The sequence below is a fragment of the Panthera leo genome, chromosome D3 (assembly GCF_018350215.1).
Source record: "Panthera leo isolate Ple1 chromosome D3, P.leo_Ple1_pat1.1, whole genome shotgun sequence".
NCBI classification, from domain to species: domain Eukaryota; kingdom Metazoa; phylum Chordata; class Mammalia; order Carnivora; family Felidae; genus Panthera; species Panthera leo.
The window spans coordinates 32,031,783-32,049,336 of NC_056690.1; the positions used below are offsets into that span (position 1 = coordinate 32,031,783).

Below are 17,554 nucleotides of genomic sequence, written 5' to 3' on the forward strand. Positions count from 1 at the left end.
ATTCAACATATATTTTTCTTATAAGCATCTTCCTCCAGAACAAAGTTAGATCTAAATATTAGTTACTTAAGGATTGTAAAAAACATGTGTATTAGGTAAAATAACTTAAATATTTTCATCACAACTGTGTAAGCTACTGGTATAAAATACACATTTTAAAAAGTTTTTAAGAATCGGCTTTTGTACAATGTTTTTGGGAACATAAAATGGTATGGCCACTTCAGGAAAACAATTTGGCAGTTTGTTTTAAAGTTAAACACATACTTTTAAACAGCGTGCCTGGGTGGCTCAGTCAGTTAAGTGGCCAGCTCCTGATTTCTGCTCAGACATGTTCGAGCCCCATGTCAGGCTCTGTGCTGTCAGCACAGAGCCTGCTTGGTATTCTCTCTCTCCCCCTGTCTCTCCCCTGCCCTGCTCACACTCTCTTTCTCTCTCTCAAAAATAAATAAACATTTAAAAAATTAAAAAATATAAATAAAGTTAAACACATGCTTACCATGTGACTCAGCAATTCTACTTTTCAGGTATTTTTACCCAAAAGAAATTAAAAAAATATCTCCACAAAAATACACACAATAGTGTTCATAGCACCTTCCTTTATAATGGCTCCAAATGAGAAGCTACCCAAGTGTCATCATGAAAATGAATAAATTGTGATATGTTCACATAAAGCAATACTCAACAATGAAAAGGGACAAACCACAGACATACTCGACAACACAAATGAATCCCCAAAAATTATGTGTGGTGAAAGAAGCCAGACTCAAGGGGTGTGTATGTGTATGAAATTCAACAAAACCAACCTATGCCAAAAAATGAGAACAGAACAAATATTGGGGTGAGGGCAGGGCTGACTGCAAAGGGATGTGTAAGATCTTTCTGGGTGAGAGAAATGCTCTGTCTTGACTGGAGTGGTAGCAATGCATGGAAACTCATAGGTAAGGTCACTGAGCATTTTACTGTATATAATTATATCTCAGTAAAGTACTGGAAAATATGTCATAAGAATGACAAAAACAACATACCCAGGTACGAGAGCAGAAGCCTCTGATACAGCTGGTCTCCGGGGTTTAACTAAATTATCTAGTTTAATGAGAGAGTTTGTGGAAATTTCTGAATTTTCAGGCTCATTTTCTGTTTTGACACTCTGTATAAAAAAAAAAAAATCACAGGGTGGGGGATGAGAAATCAATACTAGGAAAATATCTGGAAATTTACCCATTTGAATTCTACTATTTCCTTCTTAATTTTTCAAAGAAAACTTAAGATTTTTAAATTCCCTAAATTGCAAACACTATACCTTATACTGTTCAGTTTCTTTTACACACACACACACACACACACACACACACACACACACGCTCTTAATCAAGTCAAACATAGATTTCACAGAGCCAAACCCAGACTTCAAACATGCCAATCAATCAAGGCAAATAAGAAAATTAAGATTACAGGGCCAGACAACAGAATTAATGAAATTAGAATACCAGGAAAATAGTCTGCACTTTCAGGACAGTTTTCCATGTCAATTTCACTTAATGTTTTTAATATATACACACAATAATTTACTTAAATTCAGTGTAACACTCACTTGTCCAGAGAGTTGAAACCTCAAGGTATGTTTCATGTGAGGCTCTTTAAGGGGGTGACACTCAACATCCCAAAACTGAGCATAATCTCCTCTATCTCTGGGCAAAAACATGATGGAGACCTACAAAACAACACATCCAGGGAAGAAATTTAGACGTAAATCTCATGTACCTGTAATTGGTATACGGTTTTGCACTGGCTAGTTTTGCCGCTAACTGAAAAAGAATTTGAACAATTCTACTTTTGGTGGTCTTGTTACTATATACCACATCCAAAATACATTTTTATTTAGAGTTCTATGTAACATATTCCTCAAAATGTAAATGTTATTTACATTATCAAAAAATTCTAGAGCTGTCATGTACAAGACCTAAATGAGGAAGGTCACCCCAGAAACACAATCCAGTCTTTCATTACAATGCTTATGGAACCCTCTGCTGGCCATGCAGTAAAGGCCTAATGCCCAGAACCAGTTACCCTGACCACACACCTCAAAGTTATACATATGAACTGTAGGAGTACAACCTATAAAAAGCTCAGGATGAGAAAGCTGTAATATTTAAAAGTAGTATCTTACAAAGTTTACCAGTGTTAAGTGCTTCCTTTATCAAAGAATTTAGTGTTAAAAATACTATTAGTTAGGTTAATCACTAATCAGTATCTTTGGATCTGAACTTAACATTAAAACTCTTAAGTGACCCTAATTTGATCACTAATTATACACATCAATAGTTGTGCTTTTTGGTAGTATTTCCTTAAATGGTCCCAGAATGATGTGCCTTACTTAGGCAGGAGATGTTAGAAGATCTCCCATAACATAAATTAAGTACCCAGACCTGGAATTCAGTTAACAAATGTGATCTGGCAGTATGGTAAGCAAAAAACAAAGACTTCATGGAGGTTTCATTTCTATGTCTGGTACTATGTGAAAGGAGAAATTCCCAAGAGACAATCTAGTCCTGCATCCTTGTTTTTCCTTTCTCAAAGCTTCATTGAGACAGAATTCATATACCATACAGTTCACCCACTTCAAGTGTGGTCAGGGTTTTTAGTATAGTTTCAGAACTGGGCACCCACCACCACAATCTGATTTTAAAATATTTTCAACAATCCAAAAAGAATCCCCATACCGTCAGCAGTCATTTCCCACTCCCCTCTCTCACTCCCATGTCCAGCAAGGACATATTTACCTTCCGTCTCTACAGATTTACCTATTTTACACACTCCACACGCACTGAATCATATACTATGTGGCCTTTTGTGTCTGGACTGTTTCACTTAGCATGTTTTTTCAAGGTTCATGTGGTAGCATATTATCAGTGCTTCATTCCCTTTTATTGCCAAGTAATATTTCATTGCATGGACATACATTTTGTTTATCCACCTATCAGTAGATGGACATTTGGGTTATTTCTATCCTTTTTTTCATTTTTAATTTTTTTTTAATGTTTATTTTTGAGAGACAGAGTGTGAGCAGGGAGGGGCAGAGAGAGAGGGAGACACAGAATCCTTACCAGGCTCCAGGCTCTGAGCTGTCAGCACAGAGCCTGACGCGGAGCTCGAACTCATAGACTGTGAGAACTCAGCTTGAACTCATGACTTGGGTCGAAGTTGGATGCTTAACCGACTGAGCCACCCAGGCTCTAGCCACCCTCTATCCTTTTTGGCTGTGAATATTTGTGTATAAATCTTTGTTTGAATGCTGGTTTTCAATGTTTTGGGATATATGTCCAGAAGTGGAGTCGCTGGCTCATAGGGTAAGTCTACATTTACTTTACTGAGGAACCGTCAAACTATTTTTCATTGCAGCTGTAACCATTTTCCATTCCCACCAGCAATGTACGAAGGTCTAAATTTCTCCGTATCTTTGCCAACACTTATTACTGTCTGGTTTTTGAAATCAGTCATCCTGGGGCATGAAGTGATATCTCATTGTGGTTTTGTTTTTGCATTTCCCTGATGAACAGTAATTCTAAATATTTTTTCATGTATTTACTGGCCACTTTCATATCTGTTTTTGGAGAAATGTCTATTCAGTTCTTGTACTCATTTTTTAAACAGGTAATTTGTCTTTGTATTATCTAGTTGTAAGAGTCTTTTTACTCATTTTGGATACAAGCCCTTAGTTAACATAGGACTTCTAAATATTTTTCTCCCATAATCTGGGATGCCTTTTTGCTTTTTAAAAAATTTTTTAAAATGTTTATTGTTGAGAGACAGAAAGACACAGAGCGTGAGCAGGGGAGGGGTAGAGAGAGGGGGAGACACAGAATCTGAAGCAGGCTCCAGGCTCTGAGCTGTCAGCACAAAGCCCAATGCGGGGCTTGAACTCACAAACTGTGAGATCAAGAACTGAGCCGAAGTCGGTTGCCCAACCAACTGAGCCACCCAGGAGCCCTGCCTTTTCACTTTCTTAATGGTATCCTTTGATGTACTCAAGTTTTACATTTTGATAATTCATCTATTTTTTCTTTTATCACTTGTGCTTTATTGGTGTCACATCTAAAAAACCAAGGCTTAACTCAAGGTCATAGATATTTACTATGTTATCTTCCAAGAATTTTATAGTTTTAGCTCTTAACATTTAGGTCTATGGTGTACTTCAAGTTACTTTCTGGATACAGTGTGAAGTAAGGGTCAAACTTAATTTGCATGTGGGTATCTGTTGTCTGGGCACCATTTGTTGAAAATACTCTTTCCCTATTGAATTGTCTCAGTACCCTTATTGAAAAAAATCAACTGACTATAAATATTAGGGTATATTTGGGGACTCTCAACTCTATTCCACATATTCTAAATGTCTACCCTTATGTCAACAATACAGTTTTGATTACTGTAGGTTTTGAAAGTAGAAAGTGTGAATCCTCCAACTTTGTTCTGGGTGTTGTATGCAAGTCAATTTGACAATAAATTATATTAAAAAAAAAAAAAAGATTGTTTTGATTATGCTGGTTCCCTTGCATGTCTATATGAATTTTAGGACTAGCATGTCAATTTCTTTAAAAAACAAACAAAAAAACCAAACACCAACTGGGATTTTCAATTTGGATTATAATGAATCTAGAGATCAATTTAGGAAGTACTGCAATTTTAGTAATGTTAGATCTTCTGATCCATGAACATGGGATGCCTTTCCTGCTGGCTTTTTTTTTTTCTTCTTTCCAACCCTCCTCCCACCACCTTTGCCCCAAATGTTAAACTTTTGTTGAACAATGTGTCTGTACCCTATTATGCTGCTTTGCCTCTATCGTGGGCTGGGAAGTAAAATAAACTATGCTTGTAGAATAGCAGATCCTTCCCAAAAAGCCAGGCTCTAGAAGCCTGTTATACAGACCTACTAAAGTACACAGTTTGTGATGATCATTGCTCAAAGATTCTTTTATAGTCAGTAATGAGTTTACAACTGTAGCATAGAACTGATTACAAGTCTAATTCCCTGAATAAATGGACCAATGTCATATAAATGGTACAGTTTAACTGAGTTTCAGCTGTTGGCATGAAAAAATGTATTACTGAGGCCAAGTGAATGACTAGTGTCACTAAGATATCTGAAGAAACTATGTCAGGTCTACAAACAAATTAGAGCTTAAGAGGGTCATGAGGGCACCTGGGTGGCTCAGTTGGTTGAGCGTCCGACTTCAGCTCAGGTCATGATCTTGCAGTTCATGGTTTCAAGCCCCACGTCAGGCTCTGTGCTGACAGCTCAGAGCCTGAAGCCTGCTTTGGATTCTGGTCTCCTCTCTCTGTTCCTCCCCTGCTTGCGCTCTGTCTCTCTCTCTCTAAAAAATAAATAAAGTTTAGAAAAAAAAAAAGAACTTAAGAGGGTCATGATACTATGGGGCGCCTGGGTGGCTCAGTCAGTTGAGCATCTGACTCTTGATTTTGGCTCAGGTCATGCTTTCATGGTTTGTGGGATTGAGCCCCATGTGTGTTGACAGCACAGAGCCTGCTTGGGATTCTCTCTCTCCCATTCTCTCTGCCCCTCACCTGCTTGTGCTCTCTCTAAAAAATAAATACACAAACATAAAAAAAATAAAAAGAGGGTCTTGGTACTAAAACGATCCATCACCATTTACCCACGAAGATATATTGTTGACTATGATATGAACACTGACTTGTTTTTAAGTAGTGGTAGATGTTTCTCATAGGGTTAGTGGACAAAACTATCGCCTAGATTAGAGCTACTCGAAGTGTGTTCTAAGTACTGGCAGCCTGCAGGCACATGAAGTGCTTATACCAAAACGTAAATCAATCCTACCACTAAGTATGGCATTTTGTTTAGCTATGTACAAAGCAAGACCTCTGCTGCAGGAAGCACTCCACTGACTTGTACTGAGGCAGACCTCTTCTCCTATGGCAACCTGGCTGTTAGCAGCACTAGTCTAGATGAAGGAACTACTCTGGGTGGAAACAAAAGCACTCCTGGTCAATCAACACCAGTTTCTTACCAAAAGCTGTAAAAAAAAATGTCAACACTCACCTTTTGAATTCCATGGCTTTCCAGTATACCAGAAATAGGAGAACATCTGAATGCTGCATAGGTAGCTCTAAAGACATCTCCACTGTCATTGACTCCCTACAATCATTTAAGCAATCAAATGAAAAAATATAAAAGTCAGTAGATCAATTCAGAGTGAGACCGTTATCTTTATGGTTACCAAGGACACACAAACCGGTTTTGTAGGGCACAGGAGAGCTCAAAGCCTGCCTAGAAGCAGGAGTGCTACTAAACTCAGCTCACACAAGACCTCATGCTGCCTCTCCTCCCTCCATCAGCAACCATTCCTTCCTGGCTACAGTCATCTGTAGGATGACACGCATAATATCAAAGGATTTGCCTTCTTGAAAACCCTGAAGACCCTGTTGAATGTGCATTTTAATAACCTCTGCAAAACTAGTTGTTTATTTCTTTTCAGTAGGTCCAGCACTATCTTTTGCACGTATGTTGTGGGTATTGTGGCTCAAAACTGCTTCTGTCACACAAAACACATGGCAAAAAGGCCACAGTGTTGTAAACAACACACATGACAATATGCTTAATTCAGACAGAACCTACTGGCAGAGACTATTTGCAGTATACAGTAGCTAGCACACACTGACACAGAACATTCACTTCTGTCTCCTGCACTAGCTCCTACCCGCTGAAAACACAAAACAGCACTCAGAACAAGGGAGAGAAAAACGCACATGTGCACGCGCATACACACAATGTTTCATAATAACGCTTTTATATATTTTTCAAAATAGTTATTTCAGATAAAAATCAGGACTGTAGAAGGTAGTTCATTAAATGAGCAAGCCCATATTTTCACATCCATTCTGTAATTTGACTCTCAAAACCACCTTGTGAAAAAGATGGGGCATATATTAACCACATCTATAGAGAAAATCAAGTAAGTGAATTAGTGGAACTAAAAAAGACAACAATCTCAACCTATGCTCATAACTCAGTTTTAAAACACCCTGCATAAAGTGTAAACATTAAAATGAATATATTTAAGGCCATTACTACTGACCTTGACATAAGGTGGAGCTAAAGATGACAGATGCCACTTCACTTCTGTGTTACCATGATTCTCAAGTTCCAGAAAATTTTCTACAAGGAACACACATATCACAACTCAATTCTTGCAGAGGTAAGTAAACAAGCAGATTACTGTGACAATGTGTAACAATGACTAATTACCTCATCATAGGGGGAAAAATACAATCATTAGATCCCCAGAGGAACCCAACAGGAATTTATAGTATTTTCTAACAAAATCAAGATTTACAAGTACCTTATTTTTTTTAATGTTTATTTATTTTTGAGAGAGACAGAGCGTGAGCAGGGGAGGGGCAGAGAGAGGAGACACAGAATCCGAAGCAGGCTCCAGACTGGGAGCTGTTAGCACAGAGCCTGACGCGAGGCTCAAACCCATGAGCTGTGAGATCATGACCTGAGCCGAAGCCAGATGCTTCACCAACTGAGCCACCCAGGTGCCCCTGTCTTGTTTTGGTTTTTAATCAAAGTATAATGAAGGGCTTAAGCAAGAGAGCAATAAGATGATTTACATGTGTAAAGAATTACTGGCTGCTGTGGGAAAGAGAGACCGCTGGGGAGTCAGAGTAGATGAGGAGTCCTGGTAAGGCGCCACAGCAGCAGTTGAGCGAGGATGCATGGGGTGGTGTGTATCAGGCCTGAGTCACAGCAGTGGGAGGAAAAGCAGTGGGCAGACAGGGGATCCATTCTGAAGACAGACTGCAAAGGACTTGCTAGTGGACTGGATGAGGAGAGAGAGAGGAAAAGCAATCAACTTCCAGGGAATTGGCTTAATGGGCAGACAGTGGTGCCACTCACTGACACAGGTTAAGGCTGGAGAAGCTGGTTTCGTGGGTAAAATAAGAGTTCTGTTTGTGAGATGCCCACCCATAGAAGCTGAGCAGGGTGCAGGGAGAGCAGAGAGAAAGAAGGGAACATAAGCAGGCCCAGGAAGAAGAGCCCTCAGTGGAACCTGAGAAGGAGCAAGTGAGGCAGGGAAGACCAGGAGAGGCACAAGAAGTATGTAGTCCAAGAAGGAAGGAGTGGTCGCCAGTGTCGAGAGGTCAAATTAACAAAGACCCATAAGCTTTGCACAGTGGCAGTATCATAGCCAATGAAGTTTATCAGAAGTGCAATTACTGCTAATTGAAAAAAAAGACCCATAGAAGAGATGCTCCCTTTTCAGTGACCTCTATAGCAGTGGGGTCAGGGCAAGATGGCAGCACCAGCTCTGCTACAGACTAACAAAAGGAAGGCAGACAGCACAATCCCACCATGAGGGAGGGATGCCGAGGAAGCAGGGAGAGCAGCAAGGAGACGAGGCCAAAGAAGGTATTCCTTAAACATGTGACGGCAGGGTGCCCTGTGTGCCAACAGAAAGGCATCAACAAAGGGAGAAACTGATGACACAGGAGAAAGAAGAGGTGGAGTAAGGCCTTGAGAAGAGCCTGGCTTCCAAGCAGAAGAGTTTATCTGGGATGGAAGCAGAAGTCTTGCATTTAGTCTAATGGCTTTTATATTGGCAGTGAAGAGTGAGGCAAAGTTAAGAGCTAGAAAGAGTGAGAGCAGGAGCAGCAGATGGATGCTGAGAAGAGATGAAACTGTCAAACGATGGCCAGAAATGGGAAAGGACACACACCAAGGAGGGCTGGTAGGAAAGCCTGGTACTGAGGAGCATCTGAGAGCTGAGACCATGAATCTGTGGACACAGCCCCAGGTTTCTCCAGAAGTGCTGCCTAGTACAGTAGAGACACAGGGCTGGGAGAAGTCTGGCTCTAACAAGGGTTGGGATCTTGCCAGACAGGAATGCAGAAGGAGGGACACACGGCAGTTAAAAACATTCCTAAGGCAGTAACTGCAGTGACAGACCACAGAATTCAAGCAGAAGTGGACGAGGCTGGGGTGGTGGAGAGTGAGAAGGTAGTAGGGCCAATGGCCTGAACATCTGAATGAAGCCACAGAGCTGCTGGAACTCCCAGAGGACACGAGTGGGGAAGACGGGCGAAGCAATGGGTGATGGTCGGAGGGGGACAGTCTTGATGGGCAGTAGAATCTGAGCATGAGTAGGAGACAAAGCCAGTTAGAGAGGCAAGGAGTGGAGGGTCATGTGACAGAAGGTCCAAACCCTTTCCAACAGGTCCCACATGTAATCCCATTCACTGAGACTGAGCCATCACGGGCAGGGGAGAGGGGAGAGCAAAAGCAGTGTTCTCAGGACATTTGAAGAATATTAGCAGTACTAAGTGTCCACTAGGTGACAAACATTGTGCCAAGTGCTTTACATATATTATTTCATTTACTACTCAAAGCCCTCTGTGAGAGGAGTCAATTATGATGGTCATTTTACATATGGGGAAACTGAGTCTATTTAACCTCTGTAGTGCTTCAAAGTCACATTAGTGAGTGACAGAACCAGGTTTTACCCACTTTCCTCTCTTCTTCAGCTGCTAACTTATTAGCAGTCTAGTAAAAGACCTAGTGAGAACTGAGAAGGGATGGTTCTGACCAGGTAGAATCTGAGACTCCCAGAATATAAATAGTTCTTAAACACCTAGATTTAACATTTTAGGATTTTAAAGCTCCCCCAAATCCTGCCCATCATTGAAATGACTACCAGTGACCACCTCTCTCCTGAAATAGAGGACAATTTTATCCCTGTTATTACAATATGGCTCACTAAGAACAGTGTTAGACTCAACAGATCAGTGACCATTTGAATTACATAACTTGTGAACCACACCTGAAGTTTCACCAGGTTCTGTTGCAGGAAAAGTAACAGTCTTGTTTCTTATCTCAACTTTTGTGGAAGGTGGTTTTGTCATTGGTTTTACCAGATGACAAACTGAAGGCTCAGTTCCTGGGGAAAGGATTCCAAATGGGCTGGAAGCCAAACGAGTGAGGAGTTCTTTTTGGGTCAAGTCTTCTTGAATTTGAACTTTCACAATTTTCTGAAATGAGCCAAATAAAGGAGATAAGACACAAATGGAGCTATCATTTTAAAGAAACAATTCCTATTTTTAAATCACGGTGGAGAAAAGTAATGCCAAACAAATGGAAAACACTGATGGATGAGAAAGTTTATTCAGATCTCGATGTGAATCTTTGACTCCTCCCTCTCTTCCCCAACTCCCTTCTTTTTCAAAGTAGATTTTGCAAATTAGTAATGGTTTCTAGGCCCCACTCTCCATTCCTGCCCCCACTCAGGAGAACTGTTCAGATCGCTAATGGAAAAACTATGTGCTAAGTGCTCTGTCTGAATAAGTCTAGTTCAGCTGAAAGAATAGCCCCCTTCATTTCATTTCTGAGATGTTAGAGCTAATAAGCCTCATGACACTTAAGCTGCAAAACAGGAAAAATTTGCTTAAAAAACACTAAAAGTACCTTCTGTCCACTGTCACAGTGTATATAAATCAAACCACTCCATGGGAACATTGACTGTTTTGTGGATAAGGAGGAATTAGGACTCACAAGAATTTGTAGCTTACTCCTAAAAAGAAAGAATTTAATAATGAAAAGCAAGAACATCCTATACTTTAATAGCAATAACCACAGAGTTATCAATACTGTTCCATCAATGACCAACTCTTTCCTTGTTGCTCAAGAAGGAGCTGAGAAGAGGCAAGATCCCATCCACATGTGATTTTATATCAGCCCCACCTCCGTGGCTCACAAAAAGTTGAGTGACATAAACCTATGAACCGAAGGGCAAAACTCATGTGAAAAGAGACCAGGCCATAGAAATACCATTTAAAAAGCAATTCAAAATTAAAACTTCTGGAGCAAAAGACTAAAATACAGAAGCTCTGAGGCACTTTATCATAAAACTTATCATAATAAAGAATGATACAGTCACAGTATAAAGGGAATTAAATAACTGGGAAAGAAACTGGAAGAAAAAGGGGGGATGGGAAATAAATATTGTTTTTTTTTTTTAATTTTTTAAAAATGTTTTATTTATTTTTAAGAAAGAGAGAGAGAGAACATGAGTGCAGGCAGGGGGCAGAGAGAGAGGGAGACACAGAATCCTTAGTAGGCTCCAGGCTCTGAGCTGTCAGCACAGGGCCTGATGCGGGGCTTGAACCCAGGAACCGTGAGATCATGACCTGAGCCGAAGTCGGACGCTTAACCGACTGAGCCACCTAGGTGCCCCAACAATATTGCTATTTACCCAGTTGCTAAAATTTTGTGCTCACTGTTCTCTTCAAGAGCTATGGAATGTCAAAGAAGACTTTTAAATGTGGACAATGTAATCATATTTGTGACTTAGAAGAAACGACCAGTTACAAAGGATACGTTGGCATACATATCAAAAATGGCAGAGCAAGATTATTTTCCATTCCTAATGGCTAAATACACAGGGTGACAGAAAAAGTGATTCATGAACAATTCATTTCCCTAACTTTCCAACCATTAATCAGTAAATGTTTAATTGATTGCTTTGGTCCTAGGAATATTTCTCTGGAGTATGCCTAACCATACCTCAATACTAGTCACTAAACTCTCCTAAAATGCATACTCCATCACTTTGCAAAAGTTAATAAATTCATGCTGCTCTTCTGCAAAGTTGCTATCCCCAAACAGGTAGTGACTTTCAGACGTGAATGTTCTGTGCTGACCCAGACAACGTTCCTGAAAAGCTGTAGAACTGCAGCTTTACCTCCTATCAGTAACTAAGCTGCACACAGTGGACAGCTGTTCATCAGCATTTGGTCCCAAATACTTCCTTCTGTCTTAGACTAGTCTTTGTGCAAAACAGCAAGCTAGGTTATGGCTCAGACATATTAAATATCAGGAAGCTTTGTCTGTAAAATGTCCTTTGGACAAAACCAGCAGAATAAATTGAGCCAGACCTAAGATAACCAAGGATAGAACCCTCTGGGCTTTAGGGACTACCACCTCTCATCGTATGCCCAACTGCATCCCTTGCTTTGTAATTTGGTAGGCAGAGTAACACATCTACACATTCTGATGTTTTCCACTCCAGGAAATCCTTCCCACCTCACTCATACCTCTTGACCCTTTTAGGCTATGTACACCATAACTGGCTATGGACATGGTCTCTATTCTGCTAAAGAGCATGAATCCTGAAGTTCACTGTGGTCCCACAAAACCAAATGGAGCTCAGTACGGGGAGCATATGGCAAAATTCTAATGAATAAGTTAAAATGGCGTATTATTTGATCCTTAAAAAGTCACCATGTTAATACCTGAATAAAATCTGGAGGAAAAGGAAGTCATACTTACTCTGGTGGGATAAATCCATGTTGTGGTGTTACTGTAAGGCAATGTGCTGGCCAGTACAACTCAAATTTCAGTAACCTAATGGAATTATTTAAAATCTGGAAACATGCAGTTTTTGCCAGGTCACCTATTATATCAGATAAGTAAGATATAACTTACATTTAGCATTAGTGAAAAAAAAATTAATAAATGGTAAAAATGAATCCTAAATACATTAGTCTACCATCTTATTTTGCTTTACAGGAATTTCAAATCCCTGGTAAAAGAAGACCATTTGTTTACTCTTGGAAACTATAAAGATACTGAACAAAGTTCAACACCCTGAACAAAGAGAAAAAAGGACATCTGGAATTGTTACCCCCTGGTCTTATCTTGGGCACATACATTGGTACCATATTTTTTCCTACTCTGAACCAACTATATCGATGTTAAGACTTAGTAAAATAGGCCAAGTACCTTGGGGCAAGGGATGTGGTAGGATGAAGGGCCCATGGGTGAGTGGCCCTACCATATGGGGAATTGGGAGCTTGGAATGAGGACCATGGCCTTGTGCCAGACAATGTTCTGGTTGAGCGTGAGGTAGGTCTCAAAGAGACCTACGTAGAAGAGGACGTGTGTAAGCCACTGGTCACCTTTGCATACAGTCCATGAACATTACTAGATGAGCCACAGACTCAGAATGAGTATAGGCCTGGTTTCCAGAGCTCACTGCTGTTGTGTTGTTGTTGACATACTCACAAGGAGAAGGAGCTATCAAAATCAAGTGTTCAGGCTGGACAGCCCACATTTCCTTTGAGAATGATTTATCTTGAGGTGGGCGAACAGCTTCTGAAAGAAGTGGAGAACCTTGAGGACCTTTAACTGGCAAAACATCCAAAGAAACATTGCCACCATGTTTCCCAGAACTGTCAGATTCACTACAGAGAGAGAAAGAAACAGAGAGGGGGAGAGGAAAAAAATAAAATATGAATAAAAGCTTATGACTAAGAATGTTAACCATTTGCCATGCACTGCAAATGAAATACCATGTTTTCTCACCAACATTTTTACTGTGATGTTTTACTTTTTGGTTGAATAGAAGTTGTGTATTGAAATATAATAATGTTCTCAAAAAAAAAAAAAAAAAGAAATCTAATAATGTTCTGCTTTAAAAAAAAAAAAAAAAGATAAAAAACCAGACTGTGTCACCTTTTTATACGAATTCTTCCTAAGTCTAAAAACATTTAGAGGTGCCTGGGTGGTTCAAAATCAGTTAAGTGTCTGACTTCAGCTCAGGTCATGATCTTGCAGTCTGTGAATTCAAGCCCCATGTCAGGTTCTGTGCTGACAGCTCAGAGGCTGGAGCCTGCTTTGGATTCTGTGTTTCCCTCTCTCTCTGCTCCTCTCCTGCTCACACTGTCTCTCAAAAATGATTAAATGTTAATAAAAATTAAAAAAAAAATAAAACCATTTAGATAAAACTAAAGGTGCATTATGTAATATATTGTGTATCTTTCATGGAATAAAAATTCTTCACTGTGTATTCTTAATGTTTAAAAAATACAGTATAGGTCTAATATTATTATACTAATCTTTAATTAGAATACTCAATGATTTCTTTACTGTCTTGACCTCAGCATGCTATCTGAAGTCTCTTAAAAGGTTTACCAGAAAACTACCCAATATTAAGAATTTTTTAAAAACAACAAAACTTTTTTCATTAAAAACAAATTTTTTTTTAATGTTTATTTTTGAGAGAGAGAGAGACAGAATGCGAGCAGGGTAGGGGCAGAGAGAGAGGAAGACACAGAATCCAAAGCAGACTTCAGGCTCTGAGCTGTCAGCACAGAGTCCAGCGCGGGGCTCAAATCCACAAACTGCGAGATTATGACCTGAGCTGAAGTCGAATGCTCAACCAACTGAGCCACCCAGGCGCCCCCCAAAACAACAAAACTCTTAATGTATCTATAACTGTACAGTGATAACTATTTTCATGATGCTAACACCAAACATAGTCTTCCAGGCAAAATACTATGGTGAGAAATGCTGATGAGGCTTAAGATTTTTAAGTGTTAAAAGTGTTTTCTAATAAGCCTTAGATTACAAAAAATTGTAACTTGAATAAATTTTGTAATCACAGTAGCACATGATTTACCTGAAGTTCAACGGGGCAGTGCCCAAATTCTTTTACCATACAGCAGAGCTACATCTTTATTTTAAGCAGACACTCAGCAGACAGAGGGAATCCTCTCCTCGCCTCTTACCCATTGCCCTCTCACCTGCTCCTTTTGAAATCAGACCTCTACTGCCCAGAGAAATAATGGAGGCACCAGCCAATAAGTCAGAAACAATTTTTTAAAAATTATAAAGCTGATCCTTGGCTTTTTAGTTTCCTAAGAACCTGTTTCTCACAATTTAAGTGAATTTCAAAATAATTTTTAATGTAACTACTATCTTTAATTATTTGATTACGTATTTTAGAAAAAATTATCATTAAAAGTATAGGGACCCTTTTAATATATTGTTGAATTCAGTTTGCTATTATTTTGTTGAGGATTTTTACATCTGTATTCATCAAGGATAATGACCTGTAATTTTCTTTTTCTGTGGTGTTTTTGCCTAGTTTCATTATCAGGGTAATGCTGGTCACATTAAGAGAGTTTAGAAGACTTCCTTCCTCTTCGGCTTTCTGGAATAATTTGAGAAGGATAGATACTAGCTTTTTGAACAGGAAGTCATCAAAACAAAATGAAAAGGCAACCTACTGAAAGGGAGAGGATACTTGCAAATCATTTATCTGATAAGAGGTTACCATCCAAATTATATAAAGAACTTACACAACTCAGTATCAAAAAAATAACTAGCCTGATCAAAAAAATGGGCAGAGGACCTGAATAGACATTTTCCGAAAGAAGACATACAGATGACCAACAGGCACAGGAAAAGATGCTCCACATCACTAAGCATCAGGGAAATGTAACCAAAACCATAATGAGAAATCACCTCACACCTGTCAAACTGACTATTATCAAAGACAACAAATAAATGTTAGTGAAGATGGAGAGCAAAGGAATCCCATGTGCACTCCTGGTGGGAATGTAAACTGGTGTGGCCCCTAATGGAAAATAGTATGGAGGTTCCTCAAAAAATTAAAAATAAAGCTACCATATGATCTAACAATTCTACTCTGAATATTCATCCAAAGAAAATGAAAATCCAACTGGAAGAGACATATGCATCCTTATGTTCACTGCATCATTATTTAAAACAGCCAAGATACAGAAGCAACCTGTGTCCATGACAGATGAATGGATAAAGATGTGGTTTATATACCCAGTGGAATATTAGTCATAAAAAAAGAATGAAATCTAACCACTTGTGACAACATGAACCTAGAGGGTATTATGCTAAGTGAAATAAGTCAGAGAAAAACAAATACTAAATGACTTCACCTATATGTAGAATCTAAAAAACAAAATGAATGAACAGACCAAAAAAACCAGACTCTTAGACACAGGAAACAAACTGCTGGTTACAGGAGGCAGGGAGAGGGGTTAGGGGTGAGTGAAATAGGTAAAGGAGATTAAGAGGTACAAACTTTCACTTATAAAATAAATTATGGGGATGGAATATATAGCATAGGAAATACAGTCAATAATATTATAAGTTTGGTGACAGATGATAACTAGACTTATTGTGGGATCATTTCATTTCACAATGTATAAAAAAATCAAATCACTATGATGTACATCTCAAATGAATAGGATTATTGTATGTTAATTATACTCTAATAAAAACTTTTAAAAAGTATGGGAAAAGAGGGCAAGGTTAAATGAGCTGGAGGCTCCAGGTGGGTGGGTCTGAGTCAGCTATTAGTTGGTGGCTGTGACTTGTAGAGAACCCTCAGCCAACATGAGTTGGCAATGATGTGCCAAGGAGAAGATGAGAAGATTGGTTAAAAATAGGAGGATAGAGTAAAATTCAAATATACTGAGGATAATGAAGGCAGATTCTCAGTATTGGAGTTATCAGTGTAAACTCATGATTTCAACATATTTATAAACAGATGTGGATACATGTGGATTTATATAAAATGCATATATTTCCTAGCTCTGTCCATGGAGGGAGCCTAGAAGTACTAACACCTGAAAAGCAATAGCACACTTACTACTCATATCCTAGTTTCTAATACCATTTTCTACTAAAATGAACCAGGACCCCTATCCCAGGGCTGGGACAGGAAATGCATAAGACAAACCTAAAATAACCATCATGCCGGTGAATAAAAAGTCAGATTAAGCAACCGAATGAATACAGTAAAGAATTTATACTGAATTCACCAGTCTGCCCAAATATAAGTAAGTACACAAAAGAGGGTGAAGTAAATCTCTTCCTCATAGTGGAAAGACAATTAGTAAATGTAAAAAGATAGAATTAGAAAATCACCATTTGGTAAATAAGACAGTACTAAGATGATTCAAGCAATAATCATCAGTGGGTACTACAAGTTTGAAAAGGAATAAGATAACTCATCATCTCTAAGGATCCTCCTTTAAGACATTTATTAACTAACTACCATGAAGAAACCTGGAAGGCACCATTTTAACTAAGTGATAAAAATATTTCAAGTAATGGGACAAATCAGCATTGTTTAGCACCTGAGATGCGCTGAGGAAACAAACAGCATCGTATCTGTGATGTGAGGGACATTTTACAAAGTAACTAGTCTGTGCTCTACAAAAACATCAAGGTCACTCACTGGTAAGAAAAGGGTTAGCAGCTGGCCTGTGCCATTTTCCCCTTTTTACCAGGCAGGAAAAGCCCAGGAAAAAAAAAGAAAGATGACTCAGTCAAATCCCCTTGTAATCTTCCTAACGACATCTCCCAGCAATCATACTAATTTACTTTTCTATAGAATACTTATGAAGAATGTTCCTGGTCTGTCTAGAATTGGTTAAGGTAAAGAAAATAAAAATTTATGAATTTTTTCAACATAGTTGTTTGAAAAAAATTATCACATAAGGTATGTAATTACACAAGAATAAGAGAGCTTCCATGATGGAAACAGCCACCCCTTCGTGTTAGTAATGTATCACGTGCACAGCTTAGAGACCTCATGTTAAATGTGAACTAGAGTGGAGTATTCATGTTGCAAGAAGGACCTAGGAAACACAATTAGCAATCCTGATTTCCTCATGTCTCATCTAAAATTGTTACTAAAGC

The 17,554-nt window shown here is 39.0% G+C and overlaps 1 protein-coding gene across 6 annotated transcripts in view; it reads right to left on the minus strand.

The window, feature by feature from the left end:
* Nucleotides 1-17,554, minus strand: part of CEP192 (centrosomal protein 192) — a 131,031-nt gene that overhangs the window by 7,723 nt on the left and 105,754 nt on the right. For all 6 annotated transcript variants that reach the window (XM_042909424.1, XM_042909422.1, XM_042909421.1 and 3 more), the window contains 8 exons: nt 13,091-13,269; nt 12,356-12,479; nt 10,493-10,598; nt 9,852-10,059; nt 7,107-7,186; nt 6,071-6,166; nt 1,592-1,711; nt 1,026-1,147 (listed from right to left, as the gene is read on the minus strand). In XM_042909424.1, coding sequence (XP_042765358.1) covers nt 1,026-1,147; nt 1,592-1,711; nt 6,071-6,166; nt 7,107-7,186; nt 9,852-10,059; nt 10,493-10,598; nt 12,356-12,479; nt 13,091-13,269 — 1,035 coding nt within the window. The remainder of the gene's footprint in view (nt 1-1,025; nt 1,148-1,591; nt 1,712-6,070; nt 6,167-7,106; nt 7,187-9,851; nt 10,060-10,492; nt 10,599-12,355; nt 12,480-13,090; nt 13,270-17,554) is intronic.